General features: G+C 45.0%; 1 protein-coding gene across 7 annotated transcripts in view; it reads right to left on the reverse strand.

Moving 5' to 3' along the window:
• Positions 1 to 22,609, reverse strand: part of LOC110502777 (RNA binding protein fox-1 homolog 3) — a 739,581-nt gene that overhangs the window by 42,502 nt on the left and 674,470 nt on the right. For 6 of the 7 annotated variants that reach the window (XM_036960469.1, XM_036960470.1, XM_036960465.1 and 3 more), the window contains one exon: positions 15,035 to 15,181. In XM_036960469.1, coding sequence (XP_036816364.1) covers positions 15,035 to 15,181 — 147 coding nt within the window. The remainder of the gene's footprint in view (positions 1 to 15,034; positions 15,182 to 22,609) is intronic. The other variant, XM_036960467.1, reaches the window with a different exon arrangement.

A 22,609-nucleotide genomic window follows, 5' to 3' on the forward strand; every position in this document is an offset into this window, starting at 1 on the left:
AGAGAGAGAGAGAGGGGGGGGGAGGAAGAGACAGGAGAGAGAAAGAGAGATGGGAGGAAGAGACAGAAGAGAGAAAGAGAGAGAGACAGGGGATGAAGAGACAGGAGAGAGAAAGAGAGAGGGAAGGAAGAGACAGGAGAGAGAAAGAGAGAGGGGAGGAAGAGACAGGAGAGAGGGGAGGAAGAGACAGGAGAGAGAAAGAGAGAGGGGAGGAAGACAGGAGAGATAAAGAGACAGGGGAGGAAGAGACAGCAGAGAGAGAGAGGGGGAGGAAGAGTATGAGAAAAGGGTAGAGGGGAGAAAGAGACAGGAGAGTGAAAGAGAGAGAGAGAGAGAGGGGGGGAGGAAGAGACAGGAGAGAGAAAGAGAGATGGGAGGAAGAGACAGGAGAGAGAAAGAGAGAGAGACAGGGGATGAAGAGACAGGAGAGAGAAAGAGAGAGGTGATGAAGAGACAGAAGAGAGAAAGAGAGAGAGAGAGAGAGGGGAGGAAGAGACAGGAGAGAGAAAGAGAGAGGGGAAGAAGAGACAGGAGAGAGGGGAGGAAGAGACAGGAGAGAGAAAGAGAGAGGGGAGGAAGACAGGAGAGAGAAAGAGAGAGGGGAGGAAGAGACAGGAGAGAGAAAGAGAGAGGGGAGGAAGAGACAGGAGAGAGAAAGAGAGAGGGGAGGAAGAGACAGGAGAGAGAAAGAGAGAGGGGAGGAAGAGACAGGAGAGAGAAAGAAATAGAGAGAGAGGGGTGGGCATTAAAAAGGGTAGAGGGGAGAAAGAGATGAGAGAGAGAGAGAGAGAGAGAGGGAGAGGGAAAGAGTATTAGAAAAGGTTAGAGGGGAGAAAGAGACAGGAGAGAGAGAGAGAGAGAGAGAGAGAGAGAGAGAGAGAGAGGGAGAGGGAGGGAGGGGAAGAGTATGAGAAAAGGGTAGAGAGGAGAAAGAGACAGGAGAGAGAGAGAGAGAGAGAGAGAGAGAGAGAGAGAGAGAGGGAGGGGAAGAGTATGAGAAAAGGGTAGAGGGGAGAAAGAGACAGGAGAGAGAAAGAGAGAGAAGAGAAAATCATTAGAACATGTCACATTTGGCAGGAGTTTCGACCGGTTGGTTGCAGCATTGGCACGCTCCGTTACACAGTGAACCCAAACCTAATAAAAAGCACACAGCACCATACACCTCGAACACTGCTAAAACTAGACTGCAAAGGTCAAACACTCATCCCCCTGAATTAACAAACTCCTTTCATCTACTAACAATGAGATTAATAAAAAAGCCATTCACTTTTAAATGCCTATGTTTCTTTCCCTCTCTCTCTTAATAAAAAATACACTTATTGTTCTGCGTCACGGCTATGGCTAGAAAGGCAATGTAATGTGAGCTGTAGCGTTAATGAGCATTGGTGTGTAAATCTGCATACTATAGCAAAGCTCTCAGCACGCACCAGTGGTCTTAATGACAGTCATCATCTTGTTTTCTTTCTACTGCCTCTCTCTGTGTTCCCTCCTGATAAAAAGCTATATGAACCCATTTTTAGAGGCCACAAGAACCCTTTCCCAATTAAAAAAAGAGAGAGATGGAATGGGAAACGAGGAGTGGAGGAGTGGGGGAATGGAGGGAATAGCCCATCAAGGCTAATGATAAACCATACATTTGTTTATTATCTGGGGTGATGAATACAATGGTCGTAATTAGCTGTCATACTGGTCATCATCTCGCCTGGTCACCGGGCGGTTGCCGGCTGGATCCTCTAGGCCGTTATCTGATCCCACTTCTAATGGCAGCAGAAGCCGTCTCCAGCTCCCCTCCCCTCTTCTCCCCAGTCTCTACCTCCTCTCTCCCTTCTCCCCACCCTTTTCTCCCCAGTCTCTACCTCCCCTCTCCCTTCTCCCCACCCTCTTCTCCCCAGTCTCTACCTCCTCTCTCCCTTCTCCCCACCCTTTTTCTCCCCAGTCTTATGGAAATACAGCCACAGCCTTGGTCTCCTCGTAACAAGACCTTGAATCAAGTAGTTGATTTCAATAAATAAATAAACATGGCATCTAATCTGAGGTAGTGCCAGCAGAGCACTGGCAAGGTCACCATCTCACCGTGCTCCACCACACCTCACACCGTATTATCTCCACCCCCTGTAAACGTCAATTGCCTGATGACGCTTGAGTGGAGAAGGAGAGTCTCAATTTCATACAAGCACATTTTCATCCACGTTCTCTCTCAGTGCTACTTCTCCTCGACTGCCTTTTGACTTTTCGAGAGAGGACATGAGATAGGACATGAGAGAGGACATGAGAGAGGACATGAGAAAGGACATGAGAGAGGACATGAGAGAGGACATGAGAATGGACATGAGAGAGGACATGAGAGAGGACATGAGAGAGGACATGAGAATGGACATGAGAGTGGACATGAGAATGGACATGAGAGAGGACATGAGAGAGGACATGAGAGTGGACATGAGAGAGGACATGAGAGAGGACATGAGAGTGGACATGAGAGAGGACATGAGAATGAACATGAGAGAGGATATGAGAGAGGACATGAGAGAGGACATGAGAGAGGACATGAGACAGGAGTTGATCAAAATCTATTGAGAAAAGCCTATACACACACGCTACCTCTGTCCAGTATCCCAAACATACTAAACCCAACAACCATCAGTCCAAAAATACATTCATTTGGATTCTAGAGGGTGAAAGGAGTGTATGTGGGTACAGTACATGGTGGTACATACGCAGCATAGGGCACAGATAGGAGGCAACCTGTGCCCACCACATGCCCCTTATCCCTCCCACTCACCAAGTGCCCTTTTGGGTAGTGATATATATATTAAAAAAAAGGGCACTTGGTATATATATATATATCATTTTTTTGTATTACGTTTTTGACGTTGTTGTTCTGAACCCATTGCCTGCAAGTGGAAGTGACGTGGTAGAGTTCCCCACTGTTTGCATCTGTTGGTCTGCGCTGTGTGGAGCGTACCTGACTGTTTCCCAGCCTGGCCTATACTGACATTACACACACCCAGTATCCAAACATGCATGGCTTGAGATGCGGTGACCGGTCGAGTGTGTGTAGCTAGCTACCTAGTTAAAACATTAACAGTGCTGCCACAGCTGCATGACTTTTGATTGACACTTGATTTACATCACCATTGATATTAGTTATGATTGGCTGATACGTGCAGCCGAGAGAGGAAGAAAGACATAGAGAGAAGCGGCTGCATCAACAACCCTTTGACCAACTTCATCCACGGGCATAACACACCTGCTGCTGCCGCAAGGCAGGGGGGCCCACTGACCAACTTCATCCACGGGCATAACACACCTGCTGCTGCCGCAAGGCAGGGGGGCCCACTGACCAACTTCATCCACTGGCACAACACACCTGCTGCTGCCGCAAGGCAGGGGGGCCCACTGACCAACTTCATCCACTGGCATAACACACCTGCTGCTGCCGCAAGGCAGGGGGGCCCACTGACCAACTTCATCCACTGGCACAACACACCTGCTGCTGCCGCAAGGCAGGGGGGCCCACTGACCAACTTCATCCACTGGCACAACACACCTGCTGCTGCCGCAAGGCAGGGGGGCCCACTGACCAACTTCATCCACTGGCATAACACACCTGCTGCTGCCGCAAGGCAGGGGGGCCCACTGACCAACTTCATCCACTGGCATAACACACCTGCTGCTGCCGCAAGGCAGGGGGGCCCACTGACCAACTTCATCCACTGGCATAACACACCTGCTGCTGCCGCAAGGCAGGGGGGCCCACTGACCAACTTCATCCACTGGCATAACACACCTGCTGCTGCCGCAAGGCAGGGGGGCCCACTGACCAACTTCATCCACTGGCATAACACACCTGCTGCTGCCGCAAGGCAGGGGGGCCCACTGACCAACTTCATCCACTGGCATAACACACCTGCTGCTGCCGCAAGGCAGGGGGGCCCACTGACCAACTTCATCCACTGGCATAACACACCTGCTGCTGCCGCAAGGCAGGGGGGCCCACTGACCAACTTCATCCACTGGCATAACACACCTGCTGCTGCTGCAAGGCAGGGGGGCCCACTGACCAACTTCATCCACTGGCACAACACACCTGCTGCTGCCGCAAGGCAGGGGGGCCCACTGACCAACTTCATCCACTGGCACAACACACCTGCTGCTGCCGCAAGGCAGGGGGGCCCACTGACCAACTTCATCCACTGGCATAACACACCTGCTGCTGCCGCAAGGCAGGGGGGCCCACTGACCAACTTCATCCACTGGCACAACACACCTGCTGCTGCCGCAAGGCAGGGGGGCCCACGAGGTCTGTGCGAGGCCCTGTACATACGGATAACAGAGAGGTCTGTGTGATGCCCTGAACATACGGATATCAGAGAGGTCTGTGTGATGCCCTGAACATACGGATATCAGAGAGGTCTGTGTGATGCCCTGAACATACGGATATCAGAGAGGTCTGTGTGATGCCCTGTACATACGGATATCAGAGAGGTCTGTGTGATGCCCTGTACATACGGATATCAGAGAGGTCTGTGTGATGCCCTGAACATACGGATATCAGAGAGGTCTGTGTGATGCCCTGAACATACGGACAGTAGAGAGGTCTGTGCGATGCCCTGTACATACGGACAACAGAGAGGTCTGTGTGATGCCCTGAACATACGGATATCAGAGAGGTCTGTGTGATGCCCTGAACATACGGATATCAGAGAGGTCTGTGTGATGCCCTGAACATACGGATATCAGAGAGGTCTGTGTGATGCCCTGTACATACGGATATCAGAGAGGTCTGTGTGATGCCCTGTACATACGGATATCAGAGAGGTCTGTGTGATGCCCTGAACATACGGATATCAGAGAGGTCTGTGTGATGCCCTGAACATACGGACAGTAGAGAGGTCTGTGCGATGCCCTGTACATACGGACAACAGAGAGGTCTGTGTGATGCCCTGAACATACGGACAGTAGAGAGGTCTGTGCGATGCCCTGAACATACGGATATCAGAGAGGTCTGTGCAATGCCCAGTACATACGGATAACAGAGAGGTCTGTGTGATGCCCTGAACATACGGACAGTAGAGAGGTCTGTGTGATGCCCTGAACATACGGACAGTAGAGAGGTCTGTGTGATGCCCTGAACATACGGACAGTAGAGAGGTCTGTGTGATGCCCTGTACATACGGACAACAGAGAGGTCTGTGTGATGCCCTGAACATACGGACAGTAGAGAGGTCTGTGTGATGCCCTGTACATACGGACAACAGAGAAGTCTGTGTGATGCCCTGAACATACGGACAGTAGAGAGGTCTGTGTGATGCCCTGAACATACGGACAACAGAGAGGTCTGTGCGATGCCCTGTACATACGGACAACAGAGAGGTCTGTGTGATGCCCTGAACATACGGACAGTAGAGAGGTCTGTGCGATGCCCTGAACATACGGACAGTAGAGAGGTCTGTGCGATGCCCTGAACATACGGACAGTAGAGAGGTCTGTGTGATGCCCTGTACATACGGACAGTAGAGAGGTCTGTGTGATGCCCTGAACATACGGACAGTAGAGAGGTCTGTGTGATGCCCTGTACATACGGACAGTAGAGAGGTCTGTGTGATGCCCTGAACATACGGACAGTAGAGAGGTCTGTGTGATGCCCTGTACATACGGACAACAGAGAGGTCTGTGCGATGCCCTGAACATACGGACAGTAGAGAGGTCTGTGTGATGCCCTGTACATACGGACAACAGAGAGGTCTGTGTGATGCCCTGTACATACGGATAACAGAGAGGTCTGTGTGATGCCCTGAACATACGGACAGTAGAGAGGTCTGTGTGATGCCCTGTACATACGGACAACAGAGAGGTCTGTGTGATGCCCTGTACATACGGACAACAGAGAGGTCTGTGTGATGCCCTGTACATACGGACAACAGAGAGGTCTGTGTGATGCCCTGTACATACGGACAACAGAGAGGTCTGTGTGCTGCCCTGTACATACGGACAACAGAGAGGTCTGTGTGATGCCCTGTACATACGGACAACAGAGAGGTCTGTGTGATGCCCTGAACATACGGACAGTAGAGAGGTCTGTGTGATGCCCTGTACATACGGACAACAGAGAGGGGAGTAGTGCTGCCCTGTACATACGGACAACAGAGAGGGGAGTAGTGCTGCCCTGAACATACGGACAACAGAGAGGGGAGTAGTGCTGCCCTGAACATACGGACAACAGAGAGGGGAGTAGTGCTGCCCTGTACATACAGACAACAGAGAGGGGAGTAGTGCTGCCCTGTACATACGGATATCAGAGAGGGGAGTAGTGATGCCCTGTACATACGGACAACAGAGAGGGGAGTAGTGCTGCCCTGTACATACGGACAACAGAGAGGGGAGTAGTGCTGCCCTGTACATACGGATATCAGAGAGGGGAGTAGTGATGCCCTGTACATACGGACAACAGAGAGGGGAGTAGTGCTGCCCTGTACATACAGACAACAGAGAGGGGAGTAGTGCTGCCCTGTACATACGGACAACAGAGAGGGGAGTAGTGCTGCCCTGAACATACGGACAACAGAGAGGGGAGTAGTGCTGCCCTGTACATACGGATATCAGAGAGGGGAGTAGTGATGCCCTGTACATACGGACAACAGAGAGGGGAGTAGTGCTGCCCTGTACATACAGACAACAGAGAGGGGAGTAGTGCTGCCCTGTACATACGGATATCAGAGAGGGGAGTAGTGATGCCCTGTACATACAGACAACAGAGAGGGGAGTAGTGCTGCAGCAGCGATTTGCAGGAGGAGAGAAGAAAAGTGCCCCTGTTTGTGGCCTGCCAGCCATCTAACTGCAGATAATCGAAATAAGAAAAACCACACAGACCTCCCGAGTGGCTCATCACGCTCTAGTGACTCCTTGTGGTGGGCTGGGCACCTGCAACACATTGATGCAGCTGGCTTCCGGGTTAAGCAGGCGGATGATAAGAAGTGCGGTTTGGCGATTCATGTTTCGGATGACACATGAATCTACTTTCATCTCTCCCGAGTCCGTTGGGGAGTTGCAAACGATGAGACAAGATCTTAATTGGATATCATGAAAAAAGGGGTAAATAAAAAAAATGAAAAGAACACGTCCCAGTTAACAACTGATTTGTATGTCTCCCTCACTCTCTTTTCGACTCCCATGTCTCTCTCCGCCCCTCTCCTTTCTTCTTCCTCAAAAGGACAAAAACACATAATTGGTGGTCGGCTTTGTGTGTGTGTGTGTGTGCGAGAGGCGTTTTAACTGGGCTTAAGGCGGGCGAGTGGGAAGGCTGTGGGATCATTAGAGACACAGCAGAATGAAAGAAAACCTCCACTCTTCCTAATGACTGGGATGAAAGCAACGGTTAATTGTTGTCTACAATAGACACGTTATTTAATTCTAACTAATTACCTTGTCAGACGAAGGGAGGGACGGAGAGAGAGAGGCCGAGAGGCTGTGTATCAGGTTGCATGGACACACACGCACACACACATATACAGGCATGGGTGCACACACACACATATACACGCATGGGTGCACACACACACACACCCTTGTCCCGCCTTACTCAGCAGAAGCGCAAGCTCAATGGAATTGATCACCTGGTTGATGGAAGAGAGACAGATGGAGAGAGAGAGAGAGAGAGAGAGAGAGAGAGAGAGAGAGAGAGAGAGAGAGAGAGAGAGAGAGAGAGAGAGAGATAGAGAGAGAGAGAGGTCTGTGCTGTAGCATGTTAACTCAAATCAAAGACAGTCCCGTCTTTCCCTATGTAAAGCTTGTCTGGTCGCCATCACTTTCTTCAGCCAAGCGGTCTCCTCCACTTCCTCTCTCTCTCTCTCTATCATTCCTTCTTCATCACTTTCTTTCGGGCAGACACTCTCCAACTCCACACGGCAAATTCTCCAGGGTTGACTCATCACTGACCGTGTTAAATTTAACACTAGGCCAATGTGTATATTGGTCCACGCCTAGTGTTGAGGCTGTTATACAGTGTTATGGAATTAACACTTATAGTGTTACGCAATAACACCTCCTTTAGTATTTCTAAGAGTAGGAAGTGTATATAGTCTGCACCAATGCTGTTATGCAATAACACCTAACACAGTATTTTTAACCATTACTCAAAGAGGTTAGTATTTCTTTAAGAGGCCGCTTGGTGTTGATTTACAGACGTAACAACATTATTTGCAACTGTTTAGGGTCACATGCCGTTGTGTAAGACTTCAGGACACTCAAACATAACCATAGACCAGTTAAACTGGTACAACACTTCTACTCAGGGGTGGCCAAAAATAACTAACTGAAAGCCCCCACCAAGCCATGTCTCAATATTATTTCCCAGTGTGCCTTGCCTTTTCAAGTGAGTAACCACCTATGACTGTATTTGTTAATGACGTGGTTGTTGAATTCATTCATTTTCTGTCCTGTGGCCTTCAGCAAGTCAGTTAAGTGAATAGTTTAATTAAAATGTAACTGTCCAAGACAATACATGTCTCATGAGGCCATTTTTTTTATTTTAATCAAGTTACCTGAAAGTCCTTCTTAAAAGGCCACCTCAGGCTTGCAAGTCACATTATGCTGGCTTGCAAATTGATGTATAATTCCTATTGAAGTTTGGAGTTAGGATATTCAAGATAATTTGGCCACAAACTGCATTCAGAATGGCTGTTAGGGTCATTAACATTGAAAAAGGAGACTAGCTAAACCATTAAACTGGAACAACCATTTCAGTAACTAGATTAGTTCAGAAAAAAAAAATGTTCTGAAAAATCGTATGAAATGTTAAAACTGTACGTTATTTATCTTTATGTAGCAAAATATTAATCAAAACACTTATCAAAGAATCTACCTGCAGCAGAGCATGCTGGGAAATATAATAATGATGGGCATGTTTTTGATGTGAACATTTTACTCAGAGTAAAAACAAACACAATCACACTCTCACACTCAACTCTGGTTATTAACACCAACAGTGTGGTTATTTTACACCAATGAGTGTTAATGTAACACTTGCAGAGTTAATTTAACACCTGAATCAACGCCAGAAATGTTACACTGAAAAAAAAATCCTCCTCTCTCCATCACTCGTTCTCCTTCACTTTATTCAGGCACGCACAGCAGCACTTTCCCACTCTCTTCCTCCTCAATTCACATTCATCCATTCTCTCACAGCTGTTGCTCGACTCAGACTCCTCCATTAGTTCAGATTAAAGCTGTTTTCCTTGTGAGGAGCAGTAAATCAAACACACACTGCACATTGTATGATCGCAGCGTGATGGTGCTCCTCATATACTTAGACTGGTTAGCATCGTAGCGTCCTCCTCTCATAGTGAATGACTTGTTTAGCGCAACACACTGTAGAAACTGATGATGCTAACGATGGTAACAGTTTATACCTGTGCTAATGGGCCTGGGGTGCAGATTAAATGCACTGTAAACAAAGTGATGTGTGTGTGTGTGTGTGTGTGTGTGTGTGTGTGTGTGTGTGTGTGTGTGTGTGTGTGTGTGTGTGTGTGTGTGTGTGTGTGTGTGTGTGTGTGTGTGTGTGTGTGTGTGTATATGTACGTGTGTGTTTGTGTGTGTGTGTGAGAGAGAGCGAGAGAGAAAAAGAGAGGGAACTGCTCCTTAACAGGCAATAATAAAGTATTCTTCTTGCTAAATAAACACTGTAGTAAATTTACTTTAATCAGGCCACTAATGAATTGGCATCAAGGGGAGACTGCAATAGAAGCTATGGGTTTAGCTGTCCTATCTATCCCCCTCTGATACCATTACTGCACACATGTTCATCTCTACACTGATTTGTTATTGTAAATTACATGGAGAGATTATAATTACACACAATCTCAAAGGCCAAATGGTGGAGCAGGATGGAATGGAGCCTTATGGAATAAAATGGCTAATCAGAACGTAAGAAGCTTCCGACTGACATTATTCCCTGTTCTGTTTGGAATGCTGCTGCAGCATGATGCAAAGATGGGGGTTCTCCCTGGAAGGCTGGGGCTTCTAAAAAAGGTGATTAGGCAGAGGAAGGAAGGTATCATTAAAAGTCCATTAGCGGACCTGTGATGTACGCCTCGCTCCTCGAGAGAGAGAAACACACACGCGCACACACACGCAGACTGCTGAGGTGGGCCAAAGGTGTGTGTGTCGGGGGGAGGTGTGTGTGTGTGTGCATGCGTGGATGGGCATGTGTGCGTGTGCGTGTGTGCATGCACACACTACAGTAATGACTAATTTAGGACCCTACCTCTGGGAGTGTGACAGGAAGAACCCTCTTGCGGCTGGCTCTCTAAGTGTCTGGTTATTAATTAAACATAGCGATGGCACTGGGGACAGTATATTAGCCTGTTTCTCTCAGTGTGGTGCAAAATGAACAGGCTCCTGAAGCGACTGGGGCACAGCTAGGGTCTAGTGGAAGCCATCCTGGCTCCCTGTGTCATGCAATATTCATGTGCTCCTTTGAAATCAGAAGAACTGACAATGGTGAAAATTGGGGGTAAAACCCCCGCTAATACTTTAAATCTGAAGCCTAAGTGCCTGGTGTTTTGTAATTTTGAATATCCTATTTCAGATCATTTCCCAGACATGAAAGCGGCACCCAAACTTCCAGAGTTTCCCAGTTGGATAGTTTCAGAGTTTCTGATCTTCTGAGAGAGCTATCAAACACTTGGTAAAGGAGGTCTGCAGCCCTCGCTGATATATCCAAGGTATTAAGCTTTGGTTTCAGCCCAAATGGCATCCTAATAGTGTGCCTTTTCGGATGCAGACGTTGAGATTAGAGATCTCCGACATGCCGTTGAGAGAATGAGAGAATTGAATCAGTGAAGTGGGGCTTTGAATCCCAATTATCACCATACCATTAAGCCCTCATGCTCATCGTTGTAATTTCCTCCTAGATGTGTTTTTCTAATTATGAATTAAACTCAAATAAGTTTGGGTAATGAACCCCTGCTATGTTATTCTTTCCATACATTCTCTCTTTTTGTGTCCATGTCAGAGATGGGCAAATGTTTATTGTTATGTATCTTGTTGCAAATGCAAGATACTCTAAAGACCAATGTATCAAAATACATTTGCAAAGCATTGTAGTTTGATAAAATGCTGGTACATTGAGGTATTTACACGCCTGCACTAAAACAACATTCCAAGTAACGGTAACACTTAAAAAAAAAAAATTTGCTATGACTGTGATATGTTCTTGTTAATCTACCTTAGTTGAATGCACTGACTGTAAGACACTCTGGATAAGAGTGTCTACTAAATGTCCAGAACGTAAACGTAAATGTGAAAATGAACAATACAGATTCCGCTAAATGAATATTTAAGTCATTTCCTATTTAGCCAACATATGAAGAGTTTAAGGTGAATGCAGTCTTGACTAAAGCGAGAAATTGCCTTTAAATTTCAATCATGCTGTAAAGCTGAACTTCCGTGATGTGGATTGAATAGAGCACTAATACCCAGCATGCTTTGCAAGTGTTCATATTTACATTAACATTCACATTTTGGTCATCTAGCAGACACTCTTATCACACTATAGTGCCAGCAGACTTCTGATACCAATGCAGGGTGAGAGGGGGCCACAAAACTGTGAAACACTATATTTGTATTTTTTATAGAAAAGTATTTAGTATTTTCTTTATTTTTGAAAATACAAATTATAGGTCTCGATGTATTGAAGTACGGTGAAATACAAATGACAAATGAGTCAAAAGTAACAGAACTACTGCCCATCTCTGGTCTGCTTCGTTGTAGAAGCACCGACCACACAGCTGAGGTTTAAACTATATTATTATTATTTCTGTCCATTTTCTGATAAGGACCTAAATTGTCACAATAAGGACCATTAAAATGAATCCACTGAGAAAACACTTGATTGTTGCATTATTCCCTTGGTTATAACTTCCTGGTGTGACTATGTTACAATGGCTTGTCATTGCCTTCACTTTTGCTAGAATGGAAGGAATTTCCATTTGCTATAATGCTTGGCAATACTGGCCTTTGTTTGCATTGTGGTGGTGCTCAAGCGGAGTCGTAATGGCAGATTGAGCCAGTCTCTCATTGCAGCATTTACAGGCAATGGGAGAGGGCGGTACTAGAGCCCATTGTGGGAATGGCAGAACCCTGATGGAATCTGGGCTGCAGCTCTTCAGCCCTGCCCACAACGATTAATCCTTAAAACTGGACCATCGACAAAGAGGTGTGTGTGTGTGTGTGTGTGTGTGTGTGTGTGTGTGTGTGTGTGTGTGTGTGTGTGTGTGTGTGTGTGTGTGTGTGTGTGTGTATGTGTGTGTGTGTGTGTGTGTGTGTGTGTGTGTGTGTGTGTGCTTGCGTGCGCGCGCGTGCGTGTGTGTAAACTCTGAAAAGCTTCTACATTCCCTTCGTATCCTATCCCACCACCCTAGAGACACTCGAACAACCAACTAACTAACCAAACTGCTTAAGTGCCTTGTCTGCAACTGTAGTATTGAACGAAAGAACCAAAGTGGTTAGTTCACTTTTCAAGCCTAAACTTGCCTGGGAAACCTCAAGTGGACAGTTTGAGTTGCTCACTTTCTAAAGTGCAAGAAAAAGGACTAAACATGTGACTTTGTTTTGATTGACCAACTTTTCTAGCCCAGTCCTCCTGACACCAAGTCTTCAGGGCCTATGTCAGTGCGACCCACTGTTAACAGGGTTAGACGCGCTCTGAGCATCGCTGATTGTAGTGAGTGCTAGCAGATTGTCTGTCTCTTCTAATCCGTCTCTCCTCTCTCCTCTCTCAGTGTCTCTGGTTAATTGTGGTGCAGAGCTCAGTGACTTGGAGACTTCACTAAGTGACTGGGGAGTGTTACTGGAGAGTTAGGAGTCCCAGGCCTTCACACACGCACGCAACAGATGTTCCACTCCATCTGAGAAGCCAGGGGACCAGGGGAGAAATCTCCAGCCTCCTATTATTTAAAAAGTTAGTGTTGGGTGTAGTGTTATATATATATATATATGGGCTGCCACCAGTAAACACTGGTCTGGTATTAACAAGCTATAGACCAACAAACACTACGGGGGATTTCCATGATACATCTTTCTATTTCTGGGCCATTAGGGAACGGTCTGTCTGGGGGGTCTCTCCTCTCTTTTTCACTCTCTCCCTCCTGCATGGCCTGTTGTTTCTTTCTTTCTGTCCTCTCTCGCTGTGTGTATTTCTTGTTCTACCCCCCTGTGTTCTCTGTATTTATAGTTCTAGCCCCCTGTGTTCTCTGTATTTATAGTTCTAGCCCCCTGTGTTCTCTATCTGTCTTGTTCTAGCCCCCTGTGTTCTCTGTCTGTCTTGTTCTACCCCCCTGTGTTTTCTGTATTTATAGTTCTACCCCCCTGTGTTCTCTGTATTTATAGTTCTAGCCCCCTGTGTTCTCTGTATTTATAGTTCTAGCCCCCTGTGTTCTCTGTATTTATTGTTCTAGCCCCCTGTGTTTTCTGTATTTATAGTTCTAGCCGCCTGTGTTCTCTGTATTTATAGTTCTAGCCCCCTGTGTTCTCTGTATTTATTGTTCTACCCCCGTGTTCTCTGTATTTATAGTCCTAGCCCCCTGTGTTCTCTGTATTTATTGTTCTAGCCCCCTGTGTTCTCTGTATTTATTGTTCTAGCCCCCGTGTTCTCTGTATCTCTTGTTCTAGCCCCCTGTGTTCTCTGTATTTCTTGTTCTAGCCCCCTGTGTTCTCTGTATTTCTTGTTCTAGCCCCTGTGTTCTCTGTATTTCTTGTTCTAGTCCCCTGTGTTCTCTGTATTTATTGTTCTAGCCCCCTGTGTTCTCTGTATTTCTTGTTCTAGCCCCCTGTGTTCTCTGTATTTCTTGTTCTAGCCCCCTGTGTTCTCTGTCTTTCATGTTCTTCGCTCTCTGTTTTTTGTGCTCATCAAACATGCACAAAGTCTGTGGCAGGGAGAAGAAGCTAGCTGGCTCTGTGCTCTACAGTCGTACTGCATGCCTGTGGGGACTTCTTGGTCACTTTGTTGGAATAAGAAGCAGTTGCTTCAGAAACAACATGACAGACTTGCACTAGTTGCTACTCCAACTACATAGGAGTGGGTACAAGTTGATGTTTGGGTTGTAAGGCCACAGGCAAGAAATGCAGCTCAAGACCGGCAGCGTTGTAGATCTTTAGAACTATGTTCCTCCAGGAACAAAAAACAATTAGGCAAGTAAGAAGAAGTTGCCACTAACAACTCACACAGGGTCAGATATTTCATTCCCAGATATTTATTCATTATTGTTCAAAGTCTTTCACAAAGCAGAGAAAAAGAAAAAAAAAACTATTCTAGAATCATTGTGTAATGAAAACAGCCCTGTGAATGAACGGTGTTCTGCTCTGAGAACCGCTACAACAGTCTTGGGAATTCAAAACAGGTCTAGTTATGTCCTCTCTCTCCAAGGAACGGTTAAGGACGACGGCCCTGTAACGCCCCGGAGATGAAAGATTCATTTTTGTCTCTAATTTGAGGAGGAGAGGGTATGTGGAGGATAGGACGTGAATCACTTAGGCCTCCTCTCTAAAAGGTGTGACGGGCCCATACATCTTTAATGGGGACAGTCTCAAAGTGGCACTTGATGTTCCTGTAGAGCTAAGAGTAGATGGGAGGATTACACAACCACATGCAGAGAGACTGAGACGTGGTCGGCTCAACAATGCGGTCCCAGACTGATGTGTTTTGTTAACCATTGACAGGTCTGTGCGTTCTGAACAGTGAGAACACACAATCTAGTATGTTCACCAACATAGCCACTGTAGTATGTCAAAGTTGTGTGCTGGTAAAATTAGGCCTTGTGATGCTTATTCAGCTTCAGGTCTTTCTAAATTCTCACTTGCCACATATTGTAGATCATTTTGGGGGGGTTAGCTCTGATCAGGACTCAATCCCAGGTCCAGCGACTGTCAAGCCAACACCTTAACCATTATGCCAAGAAGGCCAAACGTTTTGACGAGTCGCTAGGTGTTGGGTTAAGGTCTCTACAATATATTTTGTGTTTAATAGCTAGCTACTCACCCCAAACATTTGCCTGAGGTCTGGGTCTCTGAAGCGGAAAGGGATGTTGGAGACATGTAACCGTTTGGGCTGCTGCTTCTCTGATGAATCACACTGCTGCAGGTGGAGCTGATGGGAGCCCTCTGTTTGCGCAACCTCTTCTGCCTGCTGGAGGGAAACACAGACCACAAAAAAATGTGTTCCTAGCTTAAAGAACACTGGAAAAGAAAACTAAAATGATAGAGTGGAGTTTGGGTGGTTGTAAAAGAGAGAGTGTGAGCGTGGGAGTGTGAGAGGGACATGGAACCTCACTAGTCATAACTCATACTGTACACTCTAAAGCACCTTGATTGAAGATAAATCACTTGAACATGATAATGCAATACCAACCAAAACACTCTGGTTTTTAATAATAAAGAATTTACCTGAACATATTTAACTGTCTCTGTTCTCTAAGAGTGTGTGAATATGTCTTAGATAGCATCCAGAATGGCACCCTATACCCTACATAGTGCATTACTTTTGACCAGAGCCCTATGGCTCTGGTGAAAAGTAGTATACTATATAGGGGAAAGGGTGCCATTTGGGACATAGCCTAAGAGTGTGTTAATATATTAGTTATACTGTAGGTTAGTGTGAGGGTCAGGTTGGAGGGGTCATGTATTTGCTATTCTCTCTGCTCTCCTGGCATTTGTATGTGGCACAGGAGATTAGGAAAGCTGTCTGGGAGGAGTGGACACAGATATAACAAACTAAAAAGGTCTAGACTACAGCATATATTACAATTAGATAGAGAGATAGGGAAGAGGGAGAGAGAGAAAGAGAGAGAGAGACATAAATTAAATAAAAAGAGAGAGAGAGAGAGATGAATAAAAAAAAGAGAGAGAGAGAGAGAGAGAGAGAGAGAGAGAGAGGGAGAGAGAGAGAGAGAGAGAGAGAAAGAGAGAGAGAGAGAGAGAGAGAGAGGGAGAGAGAGAGAGAGAGAGAGAGAGAGAGAGAGAGAGAGAGAGAAAGTGATGGAAAGTAAGAGGAACGATGGTGAGAGAGGTATAAAGACAGGAAGGAATTGACGGAGAGAAACGGAGGGTGACATTAGAGAGACGGGAGAGAGAGAGAGAACTAGGGATTCATCCAGACATCCTCTCATCCCTCAGACCCAGTGTGATCATCTGTCCATCACTGGCAGAAAGTGGCAGCGATAGGTCTCCGGGAGGGACGGCCCTTTGAGGTGTCGCCGTGACAACCTCCATTTACTTCACAGTTATCAGAGTAAGCATGACGACGGGGATCTCTGTTACCAACACCCGGGGGACCACTCTAAACAGGCCCTGAGATAAGACAGACACACGCAGCTGAGAAACGGAGGACACCAGTGGTGGCTAGTGGCACTTTAACTCAGCTCATATTAATGGCTTGAAACATGGTTTCTTTGAAACATTTTCATTCACTACATTACAGCCATTATTATGAGCCATCCTGCCCTCACCAGCCTCCACTGGAGGACAGATATCTCAACTTAAGCCTTACCTGAGCTGAAACTACCAGGTGGGGTTATACTATCAGAAGGAAAGCCTTCTACTGTCAGTAGGTAGATGATGAATGAACTCCTTTTACTTTGTTTTTGATGTAAATGCTCCAACCTATTCTCATATGGAGGAGGAACTAGGAGGGAGGCAGAACAAGAGAGAGAGAGAGAGAGAAAGAAAGGAAGGAAGATAAAAGACAGAAAGAGAGAAAAATAGAAACAAAGCACGAGAATGAGATCGAGAGAGAGCGAGCAAGCGAGAGAGAGAGAGAGAGAGAGAGAGGACGCTGGAGGAGTTCATGTACATAATTAATTAGGATAACATTCAGGAGGAGGGATGAAGAGATGAAGAGATGATGTCAGCTAAACATCTCAGGGTTCAGAGCACGATCAATGAGAGAGAAGTGCTGAAGGCAGCGCCATTGATACAGACAGGAGGAGAAAGGAGGAGAGGGAGAGAGAAGGAGGGAGGAAGAGGGGGAGGGGAGAGAGAGAGGGGAAAAGAGAGGTAGAGGAGAGACAGAGAAGGGGTGCTGATTGAGCTTCTGTCTATCCTGGTGGTTGCGTGTGTGTGCGTGTGAGTGTGAGTGTGAGTGTGAGTGCTAAGTAGAACCATACAGGATTCTTTGGTTTGTCCCCATAGGCTGACATTTGAATATTTTAGTATTTGAATTACTTCTGAGTACTTTGTCATTTGTATTACACTGGGCTGAACTAGACTCCATGTAAAAATGAACAATTGTGAAGCATGCTGAGAATTATTCTAATGAGCTCCGACCCGAAACATTACACAGTGTGCTTTGCAGTTAAGTTTGGTATGTTCATTTTCACATAGCTAATGTTAGCTGGCTTACTAGCTAACGTTACCTGTATAATCTTACTATTCGTATCTCAGTGCCATTTGCTTAGCTAGCTAACATTGAACCTGGTTGGTTAGCTACCTGCAAATTCATGCAGGGTAGTAACGTCATGAGTTGTGATTATGGTTCATTGTTTACCTAGCTAGCTACATGTCTTAACAAAGACTCCACTATGCAACTAACCATTTCGGGTGCGCTCGCTAATTCAGTCTAGGCATCTAATCCGATTTCAGAGAACTCTCGTCTGTGTGATAACTGATGAATTTACCAAAGCTCAACACCAGTTGAATATGGCTGGTGTCAGTAAACGTCGGCCAGAGCGTCCAATGTGCGCTCTGAATGCGAAAAGCTCTGAAATTACGACCGGACAATCAGACAGCACAGTTGCAGTCACCAACACTCTGGATAACATAACAGCTAAACCAGCTCTGCTAGGGCGAGTAATGTTCAGTGAGCAGTTCTCTCTCACTTAGATGTCTGGAAGTAGCTAGCAAGTTAGCTTGGGTGCTTGCTGTTGTTAGTAGATTCAGATCAACCCTTAAAGAGATGGGTGGGGTTACGATGCTGAATGGATGTAGACAAAGAAGGTACCAGAACAAAGCAATAGTAATACCCAAACATTCAAAGGCCATTTTCTCAAAAGTGAGTTTACAAGTTTATCAACTTTCAACGCAAAATTACTTTCCCATTGTTCCTCAACTGTAGTGTATGATATCTCATTTTGTAGCTCTGAGTCTCTACTTTTATCCAATGTAAAATACAATTTCAGATTTTGTTACATAAGACCGATTTCAGCCGGTCGGTCACGTCTACATTTTGGTCATTTAGCAGGCACGATTATCCAGAGTGACTTGCTCGGCTAAGGTAGTTAAGCAACAACATATCCCAGTCATAGCAAGTAAAACATTTTTTTTTTCACTGATACTGAGATTGTTGTTGCTGTTCGGGCCAGCTACTTGGAAAGGTTTTTTTGTATTTTAATACATTACAGTTTATTTTGATACAATGACCTTTATGGTATTTTGTATCTGTATTTTGGAATTTTTGCCCATCCCATAGGGGAACCTTTTTGGTGCTACCTAGAACCCTCTTGGTTCTACCTAGAACACTATGACGGGTTCTAACTAGAACCCTCTATGAAGGGTTTTTACCAAGAACCATTTTTTCATGTAAAGGTTCTTCCTACAGCCCTCTATCAATGGTTCCACCATCCTTATTAGCCTTTACATTTTCATTATTTATGACAATACATCACATACAGTGCAATCGGAAAGTATTCAGACACCTTGACTTTTCCACATTTTGTTACGTTACAGCCTTATTCTAAAATGGACTAAATATATTTTTTCTTCATCAATCTACAGACAATACCCAATAATAACAAAGCAAAAACATATTTTTTTGTGCACATTTATTTACCAAAAACTGAAATATCACATTTACATAAGTATTCAGACTCTTTACTCAGTACTTTGTTAAGCATCTTTGGCAGCATTTAAAGCCTTGAGTGTTCTTGGGTATGATGCTACAAGCTTGGCACACCTGTATTTGGGGGGTTTCTCCCATTCTTCTCCGCAAATCTTCTTGAGCCCTGTCAGGTTGGACATCTCTCAGGTCTCTCCAGGGATGTTAGATCGGGTTGAAGTCCGGGCTTTGGCTGGGCCACTCAAGGAGATTCAGAAACTCGTCCCAAGCCACTCCTGCGTTGTCTTGGCTCTGTGCTTTGGGTCGTTGTCCTGTTGGAAGGTGAACATTCACCCAAGTCTGAGGGCCTGAGCGCCCTGGAGCAGGTTTTCATCAAGGATCTCTCTGTACTTTGCTCAGCTTATCTTTCCCTCGATCATGACTAGTCTCTCAGTCCCTGCCTCTGAAAAACATCCCCACAGCATGAAGCTGCCACCACCAAGCTTCACCGTAGGGATGGTGCCAGGTTTCCTCCACACGCTTGGAATTCAGGCCAAAGAGTTTAATCTAGGTTTCGTCAGACCACAGAATCTTGTTTTGCATGGTCTGAGAGTCCTTTAGGTGCCTTTTGGCAAACTCCAAGCGGGATGTGCCTTTTACTGAGGAGTGGCTTATGTCTGGCCACTCTACCATAAAGGCCTGATTGGTGGAGTGCAAGGTCCTTCTCCCCCGATTGCTCAGTTTGGCCTGGCGGCCAGCTCTAGGAAGAGTCTTGGTTGTTCCAAAGTGCTTCCATTTAAGAATGATGGAGGACACTGTGTTCTTGGGGACCTTCAATGCTGCAGAAATGTTTTGGTACCCTTCACCTGATCTGTGCCTTGACACAATCCTGGCTCGAAGGAAAATTCCTTTGACCTCACGGCTTGGATCTTTGCACTGTCAACTGTGGGACCTAATAAAGACAGGTGTGAACCTTTCCAAATCATGTCCAATCAATTAACTGTACCACAGGTGGACTCCAATCAAGTTATTGAAACATCTCATGGATGATCAATGGAAACAGGATGCACATGAGCTCAATTTCGAGTCTCATAGCATAGGATCTAAATACTTATGTAAATAAGGTATTTCTGTTTTATTTTTAATACATTATTTTAAAAAACAGTTTTCACTTTGCCATTATGGGTTATTTTGTGCAGATTGTTGGAGGGGATGGTGTTTTGGACAGCCCGGAGACCGAGCTGAGCCCGAGAGCCCTACAGGTGCTTCATCGCCCCTTGGTTCACCATCTCCCTGGCCTGGTTCATCACCTCCCTGGCACCTCTCCTCAGAGTCCAAGCCCTTCTCACCAACACCCAAATGCACCGTCCAGGCACACCCTTGCCCTCTGCCCTGCAACTCCATCAACCTCCGCCCCATCTCCCCGACTAAACTCCAGTGGCCAGAAGAGGAAGACAGCTGGCTCCAGGTAATCTATAAGTCTTTGCTAGGTATAGCTCCGCCTTATCTCAGCTCACTGGTCACCATAGCAACACCCACCTGTAGCACGCACTCCAACGGGTATATTTCACTGGTCATCCCCAAAGCCAACATCTCCTTCGGCCGCCTTTCCTTCCAGTTCTCTGTTGCCAATGACAGGAACGAATTGCAAAAATCACTGAATTTGTAGACTTATATCTCCCTTACTAACTTTAAGAGTCAGCTGTCAGAGCAGCGTACCGATTGCTGCAGCTGTACACAGCCCATCTGTAAATAGCCCATCCAACCAACTACCTTCCTCATCCCCATATTTGTTTTTGTTTTTCTGCTCTTTTGCACACCCGTATTTCTACTTGCATATCCTCATCTGCACATATATCACTCCAGTGTAAATTGCTAAATTGTAATTACTTCGCCACTATTGGCCTATTTATTGCATTACCTCCTTACTTCATTTGCACACACTGTATACCGATTTTTTGTTCTTTTTTTCTATTTTGTTTCTATTGTGTTATTGACTGTACGTTTGTTTATTCCATGTGTCGTTGTTTTTGTCGCACTGCTTTGCTTTATCTTGGCCAGGTCGCAGTTGTAAATGAGAACTTGTTCTCAAGTGGCCTACCTGGTTAAATAAAGGTGAAAAAAAATATAAAAAAATAAAAACAGCTGAGGATCCTTTGGACACTGACATTATTCAGCGGGTTGATGAGCTAAAGAGGAGTTAGAGAAACATCAGCAATGTCCAGCAAAGGCTGTCTACGACATCATGCTATTCCTCCTGATCAATGTATCCCGTTTGTCAGGGATGTGATGATGTACATTCATTTTTATTTTTATTTTTACTTTTACCATCAATCAGTGATGTGTGTCCTCTCTGTCCTCTCTCAAATTAGACAGAGCCCTCCATCTCACCCCAAAAACAGGTGTTTTAAACACATTTGTAGAGATGTATGTTAACATGTTTTCTGAATAACTTTTTTACTGGGTAATTTACTTTATTTCAAAAAATATATATCATTACTGGGGTTTTTTGCATGTTTTTTTATTCCTTACATTTAGTAAATTTCTCATTCACATGGTAGGTAATTTACAGTTTTTTAAATATATTTAGTTATTTTCTCATTCACACGTTAAGGTGGTAGGTAATTTACTGTAGATTTTTATTTATTTTTATACTTAGTTATTTTCTGAACCACATGTTAAGGTGGTAGGTCATTTACTGTGGTTTACATTGTGTTTTTTTTCTCCTATTTCCCCTTTTGAGAACACAGTCTTCTTAATGCACCTTTTGTTTGACATGAAAAAATGATCTCCATGTTTTACATGGTTTTAAATCAATATCTAAAAGGTCTGCAAATGTCTTCGTCTGGTCAGCTGTACTTGTAGCAGAAAATATTACTGTTCTGAATCAGTCACGCAGTAAACTTTGAGTTATACAGATGAGGTTAACGTCTTGGGGGTCTTTATTGTCTACAACTGGACAGCCATCCTCACCCAGGTACTGTACCAGCCGTATATTATAGCAGGAATGTCCTCATTGAAAGGCCACTACACATGACACGTCAGGTAAATGTCTTCAGGGTCTACCATTCAACAGATGTATGACAAAAATAACAACACAAGGATGAAGTGACTGTTATTATGTCTTTATTGTGATTTGTAAAGTGTCCAAACAGCATAATCCAAACAGCTAAACCAAGTGTGTAGCTCACAACATGACATATAAACCGTCATCAACCAGTAACTTCAGAAAGTATTCACACCTCTGGACTTTCCCACGTTTTATTGTGTTACAAAGTGAGAATCAAATAGATTTAAATGTCATTATTTGTCAATGATCTACACAAAATACTCTGTAATGTCAAATTGGAAGAAAAATTCTAACATTGGTTAAACACTTGTAAAAATAAAACACTAATATATCTAGATTCAATAGGTATTCAACCACCTGAGTTAATACATGTTAGAATCACCTTTGGCAGTGAGTATTTCCAGGTTAGTCTCTAAGAGCTTTCCACACCTGGATTGTGCAACATTTGCTCATTACTATTTTCAATTGCTTGTTGATCATTGCTAGAGAAGCATTTTCAGGTCTTGCTATAGATTTCCAAGCAGATTTAAGTCAAAACTTTAACTCAGGAACATTTTCTTTCTTGGTAAGCAACTCCAGTGTATCTTTGACTTAAGTGTTTTAGGTTATTCTCCTACTGAAAGGTGAATTCATCTCCCAGTTTCTGGTGGAAACCATACTGAACCAGGTTTTCTAGGATTTTGTCTGTGCTTAGCTGTATTCCGTTTCTTTTTTATCCTGAAAAACTCTGCAGTCCT

The sequence above is a fragment of the Oncorhynchus mykiss genome, chromosome 23 (genome assembly GCF_013265735.2).
Source record: "Oncorhynchus mykiss isolate Arlee chromosome 23, USDA_OmykA_1.1, whole genome shotgun sequence".
NCBI classification, from domain to species: domain Eukaryota; kingdom Metazoa; phylum Chordata; class Actinopteri; order Salmoniformes; family Salmonidae; genus Oncorhynchus; species Oncorhynchus mykiss.